General features: G+C 42.6%; 1 protein-coding gene across 2 annotated transcripts in view; it reads left to right on the top strand.

Moving 5' to 3' along the window:
• The window catches only part of otud7a (OTU deubiquitinase 7A), a 37534-nt gene extending 30532 nt beyond the window's left edge, over positions 1 to 7002 (top strand). For both annotated transcript variants that reach the window (XM_086074599.1, XM_086074600.1), the window contains 3 exons: positions 1268 to 1382; positions 2386 to 2470; positions 4066 to 7002. In XM_086074599.1, the coding sequence (XP_085930725.1) occupies positions 1268 to 1382; positions 2386 to 2470; positions 4066 to 5625 (1760 nt within the window). In that variant the 3' untranslated portion in view covers positions 5626 to 7002. The remainder of the gene's footprint in view (positions 1 to 1267; positions 1383 to 2385; positions 2471 to 4065) is intronic.
• Positions 7003 to 12428: the final 5426 nt, after the last annotated feature.

The following is a 12428-nucleotide window of genomic DNA, read 5'->3' as shown; positions in this document are numbered from 1 at the left end:
GGGGAGAGTAGGACTCTCGCTGGCGTCCACGCCCCCACGCCTCGCACGTGTAGTGGTCAGATGCAGGAAGCAAGGGTGGGTGTCTGTTTTTTGTTTTGCGTCTGGTGATTAGGGCTGAGGTCCTCTTCCTGTCTGTGAGGATCTGATGGTATCAGCGGAGGATGAATGAAATCATCTGGTCTCTTATCACACGCCACTGTGTCTGAATGCACTCTATTATGAAACCAAATCAAGTGCTACAACCCCCATCAGTCTTAAAACCGCTCATTTCCTCAAAGTATGCATGACGAATGCTTTTCCTCGCCCAACTGGTCCAATTTCATGACCTAAAACGTTTCTTAGGTACACTTCCACAGTTCAATAAGATCTAACCCAAGGGATGTATCAAACTCTGTGTTTTACAGAGAAAGTAATTCTTAATTTTATTTTGACACTGACAATATTTTCTTTTCTTTTTTTGTTTAGTGTTAAATCATGCTGCGTCATACTCTCCTGTGATTTCACTATGAAAATCTTGAATCTTGAGTAGACCAGAATTTTTTGGCCGGACAGCAATCGAGTTTGAAAAAAAGAGGATAGTCAAACGCCGATTCAATCAGAAGATGGGGCAATCTATTAAAAAAAACTTTTATATTTACTCTGCAGTCGACTATTGCCATTCACCGGGGATAAGGACTGACCCGGCCCACGAATAGCGAAACCCACGTATAATTGACGTCAATTGAAATGCATGGGGGGAGAATAGAATAATAAAATATAAATACATTAAAAAAATAATAATAATAATAATTATGATAAATATTAACTATAAAATGCAATGTCTTATTTTGTGGAGCCGATCAATGATGTTATTGATCGATAGGGCAAATTAAGACTACAGCCGATCACCGATTTAGCCTAAAATGCTGATTCCGATCCAGCCAATCAGATCGGTGTAAAGTTGATTAATTAGTAAAAATAACAGATTATAATTTCAACCACTTTGTTGTTTCACAAGTGTGTTTCAAACTGGTCGCCCTTCATCCATCAGCCAGTCGATCGGAACAGAAGCACAGTAGCTTCATTTCAAAAACGTTGGTGACATCTAGATTAAATCATGATCTGAGCCACTTCATCTTGTGGCTTCATTTTGTTGCTTATTGTTCATTCTATCATACAAAAAAAAATCATGTTCTGTTCAAGTTTCAGACTATATTTGACTTTACATAGTCTGTCACACAGGTCAACTTCTGCCAAACTCCTTTCAACTCTGATTCTCATCTTTCAGCTGTAATCCCTCTGACGGACTCAGAGCACAAGTTGCTGGCACTCCATTTTGCCATGGACCCCGGCAGGGACTGGGAGTGGGGCAGGGATGACAACGATAACACCAAGCTGGCCAAGTAAGTCTCACGTAGCAGCCCATCGAGCGTTTGATGTTTGTCATTGGAAAACACAAAGGAACCGATTTCCAAGCAATGAGAAAGTCAAATCCTTGCTAAGTTTTTGTTTGCCGGTGGGAGGTTTCAGTTGCATTATGGACTCCGGCTCAGGTCACTTCAAAGCGTTAGCGCACAGAGAACAAATTGTGAGTGCCGTCGGTCATCCAGAGGCTTTCTCTGGGACGGCCTCGCTCAAGCGGCAACACCCGCTCTGACTTAGGAAGGAGTTTATGCAAGGGTTTCTGTTTCACATTCCGGCCAGTCAGCGGGTTACGTTTATCCTCCAAAATGCTGCAATATGGGAATCATGCAGATACGAAAAATGTACATAAGCGACTTGCTTATGTACACTCTAATTTGTTTGGTTGCCTAAACACTTTTCCCACAACTGAGGTTCAGTCATTGAAATCAAGACTGAACTCTTGGCTTTGTCTTTAAGTTCAATTAAAAATGACGTAATAGTTTCACGTCACATATTTTACTTTAATTTTCTTAAGTGTCACGTAAGTGTGAAAATAATTGACTGCTAAAACACGTAAAAACGACAAGACGTGCTACCTCAGCGATAATCGGACAACTTTGAATTTTCCTCACACTTAATGTAACGTCTCTTTCTTCTCTAAGATGGGAAATTACCACAACGACAGACACAGCATCCCACAATCAGATCGTTAGACATAATAATGTCACTGTCAACTCAGCATGTGATGTGACAAATAAAATACTTATTAAACAGCAATTACTTTCAACACAACAGGGCGTCTGAAGTGAGTGTCAAATTTCACACGTTTGTCCCACATTTTCAGCATTTCCTTAAGCACTGGCGCCGCCACAGCTTTGATACTACCTCTGAAGCAGGAACATCGTCATGTCTTTCGTCAGTTCCCCAATCCCGTGTCAGTGCTGTTCATACAGAAGCGTGACGTGACTACTTATGCTTAACCTCATCCATCTTCTGCTGCAGCCTCATCTTGTCACTGGAGGCCAAACTGAACCTGTTGCACAACTACATGAATGTAACGTGGATCCGAATTCCATCCGAAACAAGGGTATGTTCTTTTTGGACAGCTGACTCTTCTGTCTAGGCTGAAGTAGCTCAAGAGCGTTTCCCAACTTTTACTGGACCATGACGTACGTTGGAAAAATCTCACGGCACACCACAAAATAAAAATGTCACAGAAAATAACATTCAGATTATTATCTCAATTCAATCACAAAAGTGCTTACTCTGTGAAATCTGGGCAAGTTTGGTTCAGTGGTTCTCAACCGCCGTCCTCGAGTCGCCCTCTCCAGCCTGTTTTCCATGTCTCCCACAAGCAACACAGGTGTTTCGATCCTCAGCTGTGTTGGCTGGGGAGACATGGAAAACGGGCGGGATAGGGGTACTCGAGGACCGGGGCTGAGAACCAGAAGTTTAGTTGAACACTAAGCAATTCTCCTGTTGTATAAATGGTAACAGGTGGATACACACAGGTGAGCTTCACTGAAAGCACTCTAATGGAATAGCAACATATCTCGATACATGTGGTTAGAGTGGAACGATTCGATTCAATGGGATTATAATCTGATTTGATATGGTGCGGCTACTTGTCAGTACTGTAAATGTCACATTTCAAAAAGATATAAATACGCTTCATTCTAAAAACAGTTGGGTCAAAAGTAACCCAATTATGGATCAAAACTGGACCGATCCGCTTTATAGGTCAGTTTGACCTACTTTTCTGGGCTGTTTTATAGAAAATGACCCAATCTTTGATCCAAAATTGGGTTGAATTAACCCAACTAGAGGATCTCCTAACTTTATGGGTTGTTATATAAAAAGTGGTCCTTTTTGGGGGGAGGGCCATTTACACAAAATTACCCAATTTTGGACCCAAAGTTGGGTCAAATTGACCCAATTTTCTTGGTTGTTTTATACAAAATGACCATCTTCTTTTTTTTTTTGTACAAATCAACCCAGAAAGTTGGATTAAAGATCTGTCAATTTTTTTTAACCCAAAAGTGGGTTATTTTTAGAGTGAATCTTAGCAATGAACATTTCTTCAATAAAATATGTATCTTGATACAGGTGATTTGATGGTATTCAAGGTTGGCACATTTTAAAGTGGAACGATTCGATGTGCTCGCATCTTTTGAATACAGTATAAGCAGATTTTCTGAACATTTGGGTCAAAAATAACCCAACTATGGGTCAAAAATGGACCGATCCTCAACTTGGATCGATTTAACCCAACTTTGAGTCAAGAAATGGGTCTTTCAGCCTAAAACAACTATTAACTAACTAAATATTAGTCAGATCCTTTACTTGGGTCAAAAAAAAAAATGGGGTCATTTTGTATAAAACAATCAGAAAGTTGGGTCAAAGTGACGCAAGTGGATCAGTCCATTTTTGATCCATAATTGGGTTACATTTGACCCAACTGTTTTTAGAGTATACAAATGACTTTTTGTTACACCCCTATAAATAATCATTTTTTTAAACCGTTTAAGTGAAATTAATCTCCTGCAGCACACTTGAAGAGCTTTCATGGCATAGTGGTAGGGAATTACTGCTCTCAAGAAACGTTACTCCGTGTGCTCTTATGTAAACGTCTTTGAGGCGTTAGTGCTTCAACAATGTTCTTTTTTTTTTCTTCTATCTTAGGCTCCTCTGGCTCAGCCCGAGTCTCCAACTGCTTCTGCAGGTGAGGACGTGCAGTCCTTGGCTGAGTCCATTGAATCCGACCGCGAGTCCGTTGGCAGCAACTCCAACGTCAACACGGGCAAGAGCGGCAAGGACAAGGACAAGGACAAAGAGAAGCAGCAGCATCGTAAAGACAAAGACAAGAGCCGGGCCGATTCTGTAGCCAACAAGCTAGGCAGCTTCAGCAAAACGCTGGGAATCAAGCTGAAGAAGAACATGGGGGGCCTTGGGGGCCTGGTGCACGGCAAAATGAACAAATCCAACTCTGGCTCAGGTCGAAGCGGGGAGAACGGAGCGGAAAAGACAAAAAAGAAAGACTCCAAGACAACCAAAGGGAATAAAGACGAGTCGGGCCACTCGGCCAGCTCCACTTCCTCTGAAAAGGCCACAAGCCCCTCCCCTACAGATCGAGACAAACCCTCCAGCTCCTCCCCCACCGACAGAACGGACAGCGCAGGGAGGGTCTCGACTGACAAAAGCCTGGAAAACTGGAAATACAGCACGGACGTCAAGCTCAGCCTCAACATCCTGCGCGCCGCCATGCAGGGCGAGCGCAAGTTCATCTTCGCCGGCCTCCTCCTCACCAGCCACCGCCACCAATTTCACGAGGAGATGATTAGCTACTACCTGACCAACGCCCAGGAGCGCTTCAGCCAGGAGCAAGAGCAGAAACGGAAGGAGGCCGAGAAGAAGCCCCCGGCCGCCGGCGACGTGGCCGCCAAAAAGCCGGAAACCGAGAGCGTCTTCCAGAGGGAGAGGTCGGACAGCACGCCGCCGGAGAGCTGCTCTCCCGTCCTGCCGCAGCGCGCTTACACCCCGCAGCCCCCCGCGGCGCTCAAGGTGCAAGGCAGGAACAGTCCCATCCCCGCGACCCCTCGCGTCTCCTTCCCGGTCCCTCCGCTCACCCCGCCCGTCACCTCCCACCACGTCCACCACCCCGCCCCCGCGCCTTACTCCTCCCCCAGTTTTGGTGCTAAGAGACTTGGGCCCGTTCCCGTGTCGGCCCACTACAGCCATACCCCTCCCATCCAGAGGCACAGCGTGATTCACCTACAAGATGTCAACCTGCAGTCGCCCGTCTTCAAAGAACCCTATAAGCCCGTTGTGGGCACCCTCAAGACGTGCGCCACCTACCCTCAGCAGAACCGCACGCTGTCGTCGCAGAGCTACAGCCCGGCTCGCCTGTCGGGCGTGCGCACCGCCAGCACCCTGGAAACGCTGGCGTACAACATGCCCGGGGAACACAAGTCCCACACGTACACCAACGGATTCAACGCGGGAGACATTCAAGACTGCCTGGCGTTCGCCGACGAGGACAACTCGTCCCACACCTGGCTCAACCAAGACAAAACCAAAGGGCGCGGCTCTGGAAGCCCTTTGTACTGCTTTCAGCAGCGCCGCTGCAAGAGGGACAACTGCTCCTTCTACGGCAGGGCCGAAACGGACCACTACTGCTCCTACTGCTACAGGGAGGAGCTGAAGCGCAGGGAGAGGGAGAGCAAAACGCAGAGGCCCGCATAGCCATCGCCGCCAAGGGAACGAACGACGCTACCTGCACTTTGCATCCACGACACCACCATGGAGAATGCTCTTGTATTCACCCCCCCCCCCCCTTCGAAGCAGAACTCGAAACGGTGAGCAGCTTTGGCCAGATGTTATTGTGCTTTCCTTTCTCTCTTTTTTTTTTTTTTTAAATTTCATCTTTTACTTGTTTTAGAGTAAAAGTCATCTCTCTCGCTCTTTGCGAAGCTCCTGATTTTTCATTGTAGAAAAGATTTCAATCTCACGTTAGCGGGAGCAGTTTGAATGCAATACCTCTGCTCAAATTCTCTGTGGATGATTTCCAGTTGTTTTGCAATCAAAAAGAACGTGAAGGGGAGTTTGGTTTTAGCCTCGGAAGCAATAAATTGGTGATCTCCTGCTACACTCTCCCCCAATTTTGTCTATGCACCAATATATAGATACTGTAGGTTAAATGTGTCTTGTAAATTGTCAGAGATGGTCACGGCGTGCTCCGGGGAGCAAAATTTCAACGACAGGAATTCAAACCAATACGCAATATAATTTAACGTTGGATCCGCTTCGTCGAGCGTACCAAGGATTCACCCGACGATGGGTCAAAAGTGGCTCTTTTTTTTTTTTTTCAAAAGGAATTTCCTGTGCCAAACATTGAACAATGGAGCGCTCCTCAAATATGCAGTGTTCCCGCTGTGTCCCTCTCAGCCGCCTGTCTAATACTCCTAATTGGTAAGTGTCTTAGATGAGAAGAATCGTGGGTAGTACGAGCAAGAGCCGACGCGTATTTGTCTGAAGTGTGATTACGTGTCCGCCCCTGTAGGCCCCGCCCACCCGTCTGTCTCACGCGCAAATCACGGCGCGCAGTCATGCTTTTTGTCACGACCGTGTGCGTCCTTCGTCCACATGTAGAGGCCGTTTTTCAAGAAGCACCTGCCGCTGTAAGAGCACCTCAAGCCTTTGTGATCATCAGTGCTTTAATCAATCAGAAAAGAAAAGACAAGAATAAAAAAAAAAAAACAGGAACAACCCGGGCCTCCAAGTGCTTTCTGCTCATTGAACATGACGACTGTAAAGAAGCCGTGTTTGTGTTGCCGTTTGTTCTGGTGATGCTGTTTGCCGATAATGTACCATGCTGTCCTTAACAAAGTGTGTCCTGGCCAAGGATGTCCGCTGCGGTTCGCTTCTGTCTCTCCTGTCCACACTGCGATGTCGCTCCTCTTCCTCTTGGTTTCTACGTGACCCCCTTCATGGACTCCCACCATGTTAGGACTGTAAGATATGATTTTGTATTCCTTTAAGACTTTTACACTACTTTAAATTATTGATTTGCACATTAGGTACAGATGTATATATGAACAAAATAATAGTTTATTGTTACAAATATCGTGTGTCTGTGTCTTTATTTTCCTGAAGATTAATTTAGGATCTTTGTTCGCAGTAATAGAGGCCAAGCCCTGTTGTGAACAACCATGAGTAATCCATGCCCCCTAAAATGTTTATAATGGTGTATATTAACTCATTTGCTCCCAAAAATGTATAAATACGTTCTATTTTAACTATTTGATGCAGCCCCTGAACTGCAGAGAACACTTGAAGCAATGGTAGTTATTACCAAAAAGACGGCCAGCAGGTGGCGGAAGAGTATAAGAAGTCAGCCAGGGCCATGTTGCAACAAGTTGTTTTCCCCACAATTTTAAACAGATTTGTGAATAATGATTCAACTTAGCTATATTCTCATGCTAATTGCTGCAAAACTGGAGCACATAGAAATATAATATAATATATAATATATTTTTCCTGATGAAAGAAGAGACTCTAAACTTTCTTTTGGTAGGTCCCATGTCTTTATAGCACGAGAACACAATATTCTGTGGGCCTTGCAAAATCAGTCAAAATCCAGTCAAACGGCTAGGAGCAAAGGGGGTTGCTTCAGTGAAAATGACTGGGAATGAATGAGTTAATTATTTAAACAGTAAATATACCACAAACTGTCGAAAAATAAATGTTGCCAAAAGTGTATGTGCACATGCAGTGAAGACTCTCTCACTTAGCGAGATTTATCACTTCGATCTTCTTAATTGACATTGAATTAGCGAGGATAGGCTCTCGACTAGCTAATGAGGACAAACAAGCTAATGAACAGTGATTCTCAAAATGTGCCACAAGTACCACTGGCTTTTTTTCCCCTTTTTTCTTTTTGCAGCGTTCCCTTGCTATAACGCAATTCATCTTTCGTGGCCTGGCTGATTTGTGATTTATTAATGTAATTTATTTATTTATTTTGCAGTACCATATACCGATTTTTTTTAAACATTATAAAGGTTTTTAACTTTGAGGATATTTAAAGAAGAGCGAATCTGTCTTTATTTTCCTAGATTCAAATGTAAGAATTCTGCTAACTTTTAGGGAGTATTTGAGTACATTTGGGAGTATTTACAAATACAGAATTTAAGAGTATTTCGGTAACTTGGTAAGTAATTAAGTCCATCTAGGGGCATTTAGCACTTTTATTATTTAAATAGATTTCAGAGTATTTAGGTATCTTTTTCGACGTATTTCAGTAGATTTAAAAGTGATTAGATTACTTTTGCATACCCTTTGATTACATTTGAGAACTTTGTATTTTAGTAGATTTATTAGATGAATTTTAGTCCGTCTCGGAGCATTCCGAATACTTTTTAGTGAGTATTTAAGTGAATTTCCATGTATTTAGGTAACTTTTAGAATGTATTTCAGTAGATTAAAAAAAAAAGTTTTAATATTTGAATACATCTAGCTGTATTTGAGTACATCCAGAAGTTTTAAAGCCCGTATCCCACAGAGGGGCAAAGGTCAGGGTGCGCTCCAGGTTGCAAAGTTCGCTAAATGTTTTCTAAACAGTTTTAATGATTCTGTAACAGTTTCCCAAACCATTAAAACAGTAGGTGAATGTTTAAGAACTTTTTATATTTTTTTTAAGGTGGTACTTTTATGTTTGAGAACCACTGATGTATTGAAAATGGAAAGACAGATGCTCTGTTCTTGGACTTGTCGCTATTAATTATGTGTCATGTCCAAAAGTCCTCAAACCAAGCGTTAATAGCTTGAATTTATGACATTCCATCCCATCTTGAATGAATTAAATGCAACATGATGCCATGAAAATTTGCTTGGAAATGTTACGAACAGTTAAGCACGATATTAGCTTGAACTCGAGCTGTTTTCCAACAATCCCCCTCTGCCCCGTTTCATCACAATCCAGAAATATGGCCGGCATACTGCGCTCAAATCACAATATTTTCTAAGCCAGTAGTCATATTGGCGAGGGATTAATTAATTTAAAACAATGGAGGGTGTTTTTTTTTTCTTCTTTTCTTTCTTCCAGTAATGCGATGACGTGACCTGCAATGCACTCCACAAATGCAGCCGACAGGTTCCAATGAAAACGTCTTTTGCCATAAAACGCTGCAGTTATGGCACTGGCGTTACTAACTTTTATAACAATCATGAATTAGAAAGAATTATGCTTTTTAAAGTACCACTTGAATATGTCCTGCCACAAACTCCACAGCATGACCAACCTGTTGCCCAGTTTCATCAAAAGAGAAAAATAGTGCAAAAGTATATACCCCTGACTTCCAAAGCAAATAAATGTGTGAATGTGCTCTTAACGTTTTCCTGCGCTTCTGGGCTGTGTCACGGTGGAAACCAAATTTTCAAGATGACCAAAATGAACGTTTCATAAAATGTCATTTTCAAAGTCGACTATATTTAGCGTTATTGTCGAGACTTCTCTTCTTCCCGTCACCTATCATCAAATTTCATGGTGAGTACACAATGTCTTTTTAAAAACAGACATATATGGTATTGCAGTTCAGAATGTTAAAGATCAATGCATGAAGTTTTTTTTTTTTTACAGATTTTTTTTTAATGTTATATTTTATTTTATTTATTTTTTATTATATTTTTACTAATGCAAAAAAATAAATCATCTCCATTATAGTACCCGTTATAATACTCATGTCAATCTATTTAAAGTGAAAGTTTCAGATTAAAAGAAAAATGGCAGCAGCGGGGACGAGTTGGTTGGAGAGAAAATGACGATAAGGTTACTGTGTGCGCGCGTGTGTGTTAAAGTCCCGTGACTGAATGGCCACGTGGGTTCAACTCAGATCGTGATGACGGACTGCCAGTTATGCAAACTTTTAAAGGCGGGCGAAGGTACGCGATCTCCACGTGATGTCACGCGCGCACACACACACGAGGGCGGGTCTGTGGGGTATCTTGTCTAACGTGCATCATCCTGAAGAAGTAAAAGAGTAAGAGTACATTGCCCCCTCCCCTTTTTCCCTCTTAGATGGCAACGACCTCACACAGTCAAACATGGCCGCCTGCCTCTCATCGAGGTTGCCCTCCGTGACCTTGTTGAGAGCTAAGCCTCCCTCTCAGCCGGTGCCAGTAATGCCAGCCGCCAAAACTTAAGCTCGACCCACCGTTTGCTCCGTTTAGGGTGGGTGGCCTCCGCTTTGGCATGCTGGGACACACACACGCACGCACACACAAGAAGCACTTGCAAGCATGTGGGTGTGCAGATCGTTGCTACATGAGTATGGTGGCAGCTCGATGGCTCAGGCGGCGGCCATTTTGCCATTTGCTGTCAACTGAAAATGACATCACAGCGACGAAGGGCTCACGTAACGACCAATCAGAGCTCAACTGTTTCTGGCTTTGGTCACGTGACCTTTGCAAGCTGAGCCATGATTGGTTGTTAGCTGAGGCACTGCGATGTCATTTTCAGATGACAGCAAGTGGCAGTGCAAGGCGAAATGGCCGCCACCTGAATTAGATCAAATTAGGGGGACAATGACATTATTTTAAAAAATTACATTAAATAATGTAACATGTCACATACGCTTTTTTTTTCTTTCTTTTTTTAATCTCTTGTACATATGGCTTGGCCCACCTGTCAGTTTTAATACCAAATGTAGCTCTTGTTGCTTAAACTGACAAAAAAGCTAAGTGTGTCTTACTGAATGAACAAGGTAAACATAAAGACATAAGCACACATACGTTTGGCACTCTCAGCAATAAATAAATAAAAAAACTAACAACAGCGTAGCACTACATAATTACAGAACCGTCCATATCACATATCAATTAAATTATCATCTAAATTGTCTGTAGCATATGAAAGCCGCATGAAGCGAGGAAAAAAGAAAAAGCAATCTTTTGGAGAAGATGGTGGCTGTGATGGCGAAAGCGAATGGTCCAGTACCAAGTGTGGCAGCTCGTGTGCTTGCTCGTGTGCCTCCAACTTGCCTGGAGACAAGCCGGGTGAAGACCAGAATCAACAAGCAGAATTTTAAAATGTTTCCGCTTCCTTCCTGTCTCGCGTGGCATTGCTGAGTCTACAAGAAAGAGCGTGTCTGCAGCGTTGATTTTTGTTTTTGTTTTTTTCAGTGGTGGACGGTTCCAGGGCCAGTCAGGCCTTCTTATCTCTTGATTTAAACACAATCAGAAAGACTGACCTACATTTACTAACTAAGTTCTAAAATTTGTTTCATGAATATATTCAGTACACTATTCCTTTCCTTTTTGTACAGTTTCTCCTGCTGTATGAGGATGTCCAATCAGATTTCAGGTCCTATCTGTTGCTATGCCAGTCTAATCTGCCCAGGACCATCAGAATCAGGAGTATTGCCAGTATATAACAAATCAGATTCCCCGTCCCCCCCCCCCAATTTATTATTATTATTTTTGGTGGGGTGGGGGTAGATTATTGTTTAAATTTAATTTAATTTATTATTTTTACAACCGCGCCATTTCCCCCGAGCCCCCCCCCCCCCCACACACACACACACACATACACAAAATCAACAACAAAAAATGCTTTAACTATACTTCTTCCATCAAAAACTTAATTGGGGGGGGGGGGTAAACGGGAATAATCTGAATTAATTAATTAAAGGGGGGTGAATATGCAAATCCGCAGGTGCCAAATTATGAATAAGCAGGTGTTGACTGTTTTAAGTTGTAATATCACCAATCACCACTAGATGGCGCTTAAACTGGGTCTTATACTGCTCTATACTTCAACGTGAGTAGGCCTAAAGATTTGTTGTGGATACACACTAGTAGCTAGCCTACCTCAATAATATATTAAAATTTTGCATTAGTTTTTTTTTTCCTGAACAAATTTAGGAAATTCGTTTTTGCACTTAATGTGTGTTTCTTGTTCAGCACTTTTGTGTCATCCTTGAATGGTAATTTTAATGCAAGAGAGCCATTTGCACTTGGGGAAAAAAACGACAGTAAATTACAGTATGTGGTTATTTTGTTGTTTGCTTTAAGCACTTTTTTTGTTGATATTTACTAGTACTGCACATGCATTGAAAAATATATTATGAAAATTGAAATATATGCATATACATATTATTTATTAGGAATTGTGTGCACCTTATGTGGCCCCTCAGTAGTACTGATGAAAAACGGTGGCCCCCGTCCTGCATTTAAGTTGTCCACCCCTGGCATGGATGCAAGCTGGTTGTAAGGCTGACAACATGCAACAAATCTGGCCCGCAGCACAAAAAGGAAGGAAGAGCCCTCAGCATTGCTGCGCCCCGCCCATTGTTGATGCCCCGTCGTTACAGTAAATATTTGCACGGGTGAAATAAAGGGAACAAGGTGTACTTCCTGTTGCAACAATAATACTCGCCTGTGTGAGAAACAAGCTTGTCCGTTATCATGCTAAAAAGCTGCTTGTACAAATGAAATCGAATCCTCGATGAGACATGGGTGGGGGCACGTTTATTTGTATAGCACATTTC

The sequence above is a fragment of the Leptonotus elevatus genome, chromosome 4 (assembly GCF_054856555.1).
Source record: "Leptonotus elevatus isolate MCC_2025b chromosome 4, RoL_Lele_1.0, whole genome shotgun sequence".
Lineage (NCBI taxonomy): Eukaryota > Metazoa > Chordata > Actinopteri > Syngnathiformes > Syngnathidae > Leptonotus > Leptonotus elevatus.
This window is presented reverse-complemented; position numbering and strand designations above follow the sequence as displayed.